Source organism: Octodon degus, unplaced genomic scaffold, assembly GCF_000260255.1.
Source record: "Octodon degus isolate 3935 unplaced genomic scaffold, OctDeg1.0 scaffold00070, whole genome shotgun sequence".
Classification (NCBI taxonomy): domain Eukaryota; kingdom Metazoa; phylum Chordata; class Mammalia; order Rodentia; family Octodontidae; genus Octodon; species Octodon degus.
Window position 1 is genome coordinate 5,979,781 of NW_004524646.1, and position 6,493 is coordinate 5,986,273.

Sequence of the window (6,493 nt, forward strand, 5' to 3'; positions counted from 1 at the left end):
AAAAAAAAAAAAAAAAAAAAAGATTAACATTAAATTATGTAAAGAATGTCTGTAAGTCAACAAGAAATGCAAGGGTTGTTCTCCCCCCACACCTGCTGTGCTGGCCCTGCCCCTAGGGTGCACTGATACGGCAATTAAGACTAGGCATAGTGTGCAGCACTGATAATCCCAGCTCTTGGGAGGCTGTAAACAGGCAGATTACTACGAGTCTGATCTAGTAGTGAGACCCTGAACACCTGTAGACCCTTCCCTAAAATAAAAAAAAAAAGAAAAACGACAAATAAGCCAGTAGAAAACACTGACAGAAAAAGGCTGGAAAAGATGCTCAATCACATTGGCAAGAGGGAGATAAAGAAATAACAAAACTGATACCCAAAACATAAAAAGTCATCTTGAAAATAACAAATATTAAAAAAAAAAAAGAAAATAACAAATGTTAAGAACATGTAGCCACAGGACGTCTTAACCACAGCTGCTGCACACAGACTGGTATCACCTTCTCAGATGACACGCATCAGTGCAGTTGAACACGGTCATCCCCTACAAATCAGCAGTTCCACGTCTGGGGATACTAGGGCATTGGTTCTCAAGCAGGTGGCATTCAGCCCTACATGGGACATTTAGTAAATGGGTGGACACATTTTTGATTGTCACAACTGAGGGTGATACTGACATCTAAACAGGCTGAAATACCAGGGGTGCTGAACATACTACAAAGGACAGGACAGCCTCCTACAACAGTAAATCATGTGGCCCAAAATGTGAATAATTCTCAGGTTGAGATTCTAACCCGGAGAAGCAAAATTAGCTTTCATGATTCACATATAGTATTATAACTGGTTCTAATTCATTTCCCTGACTCAGGAAGTCTGAGGAGGTACTGGTAGTTTAGTTTTTATTACATTGCTCGGTGATTCTAATGCAAGCTGTTCAGACAACAATCTTTAACAAGGATCTCTAAGAACAACGGGTAACTGTGATATATAAAAGCTTTCAAAAACAGATCCTAACTTGTTTTGCTGGCTTAATTTTTTCATGGCTTTCAATTTCAAGTGTCCAGAACTTTCATGTATCTTTTTCTACTCTACTAACTCTTTAATGAATCTGTTTTCTCTTCATGGAATGCTGTGTCTAATTTCTTTTTAAAAATGTGACAAACTCCCGATTATCCTTGAAAAGCTAGCTCAAAACAGAGCCTCTGTGAGTCCTTCCACAGCACTCTCACAGATACTTCAATTACTTTATGTATTATATGTAAATTACCTGGTTACGTATCTGCCTTACTCACTAGATACTTATCTAGTATCTAGATAAGTAGGTTCTCAGTAAATGTGTAACAAAAATAGATAAGAAATTTAGGAGTGTGTGACCATAATTCATCAACTGCTATGGAACGTTCCTACTTTAAAAGCCTAAAACTCAGGCTTCCATTTAATTTTTATCTTGAAGATACAGATTTTATTCATTAACAGCCAAAACTGAGAGACACTTTAACAATTCAAGAATATTTCCATTGATTATCAACTCTATAAAAAAAATCCTGTAAAAATCTAGAAAGTTTACTGCAATTTAAAAATGCTTAGCAGGTACTTTGATTGGCCATGTCAACCATGTTAACTATATTTTGCAGGTGAGTTGTGCTTATAGGAATATTTCACAGTTCATTAACTACCTAAAAACCAGAATTGTGAACTCACACTTTAATACCTTCCACAACTCAGGGCCGGGGAGATGGCTCAGTAGGATAAGCGCTTGACTGGCAAATGGAAGGATCTGAGTTCAATCCCCGGTTCCGCAAAAAAAAAAAAAAAAAAAAACCTTCCACAACTCAACTTCAAAGTACAGTCTCTCAGCTATACTTCTGGAGGACACAGGTTTAAAACCATACAAAACTCTTAACACAGAATACATATGGAGTATAGCTTCCTGTCATTTTTGTAACTTCAATAACAACAAAAAAATGGAGAGTTTCACATCTAAAATCTCATTTTAAGATTTCAATTTTTTAAAAAAGTCTTATTTTAGGGATTCCAATTTTAGAGACTTTCTTAGCTGCCAGGTTTGGTGAAGCCATCAACAGGCAGCACTCCAAAGTCCTGCCACACCACTAAGGACACTCAAAGCCGCCTCCCTTCTTTACACCAAACCTAGGCAGAGGCCTGCTCCTACACCAGGAGTCCAGATTCTAAAACAGGGATGACAGACAAGCTAGAAATACAGTAGTTAACTACCATGGCTTTGGCTTCCAGAATTTTCTTCATTGGCTTTCATGGTGGTGACACTGGTGTTCATAGAACTGATATCTGATGTCCGAGAACTTGGAAAGACAGGTGCTTTGCCCTTTTCTTTCTTGAGCTCCACCCTCCCAGTGGGCTCCTTCTGTGAACTATTAAGAAAATCAAATAGCAACTCATCATCAGGTTCTGACTTTTTCCTTCGAACAAAGTGGGATGAAGGCCTTGGAACAGATGCATTTTCAACAGGATGGGAAGCCTCCCCGGGTGTCCTAGATCCTACTTTCACATTTGCAGTGCCAGCTAAGATGGTAGCTTTTTGATTTCGAATGTTGTCAGCTGCTGAAGAAATGTACGTAGCTTTAGGTCCAGTCTGATAATTCAAATCTGTATTTTGCTGATGCAGTTCAGGATACTCGGCAATTCTGTTGGTGGTGTTCTCTTTTCTACTGAGAGCTGTTGCAGCCCCTTGGTCAACGCGGTTTAAAAGATCCTCCGCCTTTCCAGCAAGATCAACCAACCAAGACATGATTACAGCAGAATAATCCTATAGGTGAATCTGTAAGAAGGATGTCAAATGATCAGTGTGACAACAACAGCAGGGTCTTAACAATTCAGACCAAACTCTGGACTGAGATAGTCCTGGGCTCAAATTCTAATCCTGCCTCCTACAAGCTAGGTAACCTTCAGCAAACTATCCACTGAAACCAAGAAATCTTAGCTACATACACAACAGGGAAACTAAGTGTACTTTTCACCTTACAGAATGCCTTTTTGTTTTGTTTTGAGATGGGGTTTTGCTATGTTGCCCACAGTGATCTCAAAGTCCTACATTACCCAATCTGGTCTTAAAACTCTGAGGCTCTAGTAATCTTCCTGGCTCAGCCTTTCAAGTACCTGAACTACTGGAAGTCCCACCTACCCAGACTAAAATGGTTTTAAGAGGAAATAATACAGAAAAAAAAAAAACAAACAAACCTCACTTTTCAAAATGCTTGGCACACAGTAAGCACTCATTTTAGTAACTGCTACTATGTTACTACAACCGTGGGTATGGAATTGCAGTACTGGGGATCACACCCTGGGGTGTTCCATCACTGAGCTACATCCCCAATCTTTTTCTATTATAAATTTTGAAACAGGGTCTCACTAAGCTTCTTTTTTTTTTTTTTTTTCCAAAGTTTTATTGATAGCACTAAGCTTCTTGGGCAGAACTCCAACCTGTGATTCTTATGGCCAGGCTATGCAAGAGCTAAGATCACAGGTGTATGCCACCACATCTGGCTGTCACCATGGCTATTTCACCAAAAGGCATTTTTTAAATGTATTTGCTTGTTACAGGATCTCACGCTGCAGCTCAGACTCATAATGATCCTCCTGCCTCCCCAGTGCTGGGATTTGAGGCCTATACCCTATGCCACTACCAGGACTGGCCGGCTCAGCCTGCCCTGGGATTGGGTTGGGGTGGCACGTGGTGTCAGGAGTTGAACCACAGTCCCTGTGCTTGCCTAAGCAGGTGCTTTAGTCTGCTGAGCTATCTTGCTGGCTCAAGGCAATCTTAATGTAGTAGATGAATATATTATGGACTGAACTGTGTTTCCTGAAATACATATTCAAGAGGTGATGAAAACATGCAGTGAATGGTTACATTAAAAACAAAAACTTATTAAACAGAATAAGTGTGTCTGAAGCTAGGGGGAGGATTTTGAGGGCCTTTAATGGCAATGTGTCTCCAATCATGCTACATTTTTTAAGAACTCTAAACATTCATATTTTTCAATCATACCTCAGTACTGAAGTTCAAAGCCTCAGACTTCAGAAAATGACTGTGGACACAAGGCCTTTAAGGAGTTAATGCAATTACAAAGAGTCAAAGAGGGCCCTACTGCAATAACCTGGTGTTCTTGTAAAGGAATTTCAGTCAGGTATATATATATTGGTGCACACCTGTAATCTTGAGAGAGGCTGAGCTGGGAGGGCTGCCAAGTATTTGGAGCCAGCCTGCACTATACAGTGAGATCCTATCTAGAGCAACAACAAAAAAGTAAATTTAGACAAAAATAGATATACAAGTGATAAAACAGCATCAGGACAAAGGGAGATGGTGGACATTTGTAAACGAAGGAGAGAAGCCTCAACAGAAACCAACCCTGCCCACACCCTGATCTCACAAAATGAGATTTCTATTCTCCAAAGCACCTCGTCTGTTGCACTCTGTTATGTTACCTTGCAACCTTAGAAATTAACACACCATTCAAATAGCAAATGGTACGGGGGAAACTCAGGACAACAAACAAAAATAATCTACATTTTTTAAAAAAAGTAGAGAGAGCACTTTCAAAGTGCTGAAATTTGAGAAATAAAATTCTTCCAATAAATAAACTACCAGGTTGAACTAAAGCATTATTATAGATAATTTAGGCATCCACATAATATGCCTAAAGTATATTTTCAATAATTCAAATACTCAGTACCTAATGTACACATTAAGCTCAGTTCAAAAAAAAAAAAAAGTATGGGGCTGGTGAGATGGCTCAGTGGTCTAAAGCGCCTACTTAGAACAAGCTTAGCAAAGCAAAAGGACCACGGTTCAATCCCTCAGCACCACATGCCAGCCAGCCCCGCCCCCTGGTGGGCTGAGCTGGCCACACACACACACACACAAACACATAAATAAAATTTTAAAAAAAGTATATCATAACCACCCATTTGATACATATTTAAGTACTTCAGTCTGCCATCACAGGTTAAGGAAATGATGAACACTATAAAAAGTTAATCACTATTTCCTGAATGTGTCACTCCTTTTGCCTGGAACTCTTTCATGATTATCTCTTTTTTCACTTGAATATCATCTGTTTCAAAGTTCTTTTCATCTAAATTAGGTCCTACTAGGATTCCTATCTTTTCTTTTGCCTCACAGCTACCCACGTATTATAATCATGTTGTTTTTTAAACATGCCTCATCCTGCTGCGGAAGGGGGAGTATTTAGATAAACACCACGTCTGCTTTGTTCACCAATGAATGCCCAGCATGTAGCACACACAGGCATTCATACCCGCTACTGACGAGAATTTTTAGGTGTTAAGAGATTGTGGAAACATTATCATACATAATTTCATAACCACACTGTGCGGTAAGTAGCCGCGTTGTGTTATTTTTTCTGTACAAATATGAAAAAGGTTTAGAAAGGCCCAGAGTTTAGATGGCACGTCAGATATCAAACTCCAAGTCAGCTTAGGGGCGATCCTACCTTTTAACACCTGCCTCCCCATATTCAGCCTTTCTGAATCTAAATACCTTCAAGAAGAAACTCTATAAAACTTCTTTATAAAATGTGACAACTACGCGCCTGGCTACTTGTGAGTTTATGCAAACTTACGACAACGGCGGTGAGATACTTTCTGACACATAAAACGTCACGCGGGCCTAAAGTAGTATTCTCAGGGAAGCACTACTGGGGACTGGGGCAAATTACCTCTCCTAAGAAAGCCCCCAAAACACGTTTATTCTTTTTATACTGCCTCCCATTTTAAAGTTAACAGTGCTTTAAAACGCTAGCATTGATTACCTAATCAAATGCTAGGATGGGCTCTGGACACTCGCCCCACTGACAAACATCTGGAGCGGACGTCAGGGGTTCAAAGCAGCAGCGAATCCTCTGGCGCTGCACAGGCAGGAAAACACGACGTGAGGGAAGCGCCTGCAGGTCGCGGATGCCCAGGGCCGGCTCGGAGGACCGGCGAGGACAGCTGGGAAGGGATGCTGAGGTCGGGCTCTCAGACCCTCCAGCGCTGCCCACCCACCTTCCCCCAACCTCTGGGGCTGGAAGCGCTGTCACGCCAGGCAAGGGTCCAGGGCGAGAGGCAAAGGCAGGGCTGTAGGCAACGGCTAAAGCCCAGAAGGAGCCTCCATTTCCTTCCGCAGCTCCACACAAGGCCAAGAGCGGTCCGGGGAAAGGTGAGGCAAGCCAAGTCTCCGCCGAGGACGGCGACGCGCTACCAGGTCCGTTAGCTCCCCAAGTGGACCCGTCCCGGCCGGTCGGCCTCGTCGCTGCCTCACCTTAGGGCTCCAGAGGGCTGCAACGCGGCCCCGACGCCCTCCTAGGCCGGGCCCCCTCAGCAGCCGGCCCGGAGAGGGTCGGGGCTCGGTAAACCGCCTCCGGGACTGACGGGGTCCGGATACCACTTCCGGGAGACGTGGAAGGGCGGCAAGGACCCCAAAACAGAGTGGCCTTCGAACTGCCCGAACGGCGGGA

At 42.4% G+C, this 6,493-nt stretch overlaps 1 protein-coding gene across 1 annotated transcript in view; it reads right to left on the bottom strand.

Moving 5' to 3' along the window:
* Nucleotides 1-6,493, bottom strand: part of Golga5 (golgin A5) — a 53,734-nt gene extending 47,241 nt beyond the window's left edge. Inside the window, exons 1-2 of the mRNA XM_004635156.2 lie at nt 6,298-6,493; nt 2,232-2,793 (exon numbers count right to left, since the gene is read on the bottom strand). Of these exons, the coding sequence (XP_004635213.1) occupies nt 2,232-2,763 (532 nt within the window). The 5' untranslated portion in view covers nt 2,764-2,793; nt 6,298-6,493. The remainder of the gene's footprint in view (nt 1-2,231; nt 2,794-6,297) is intronic.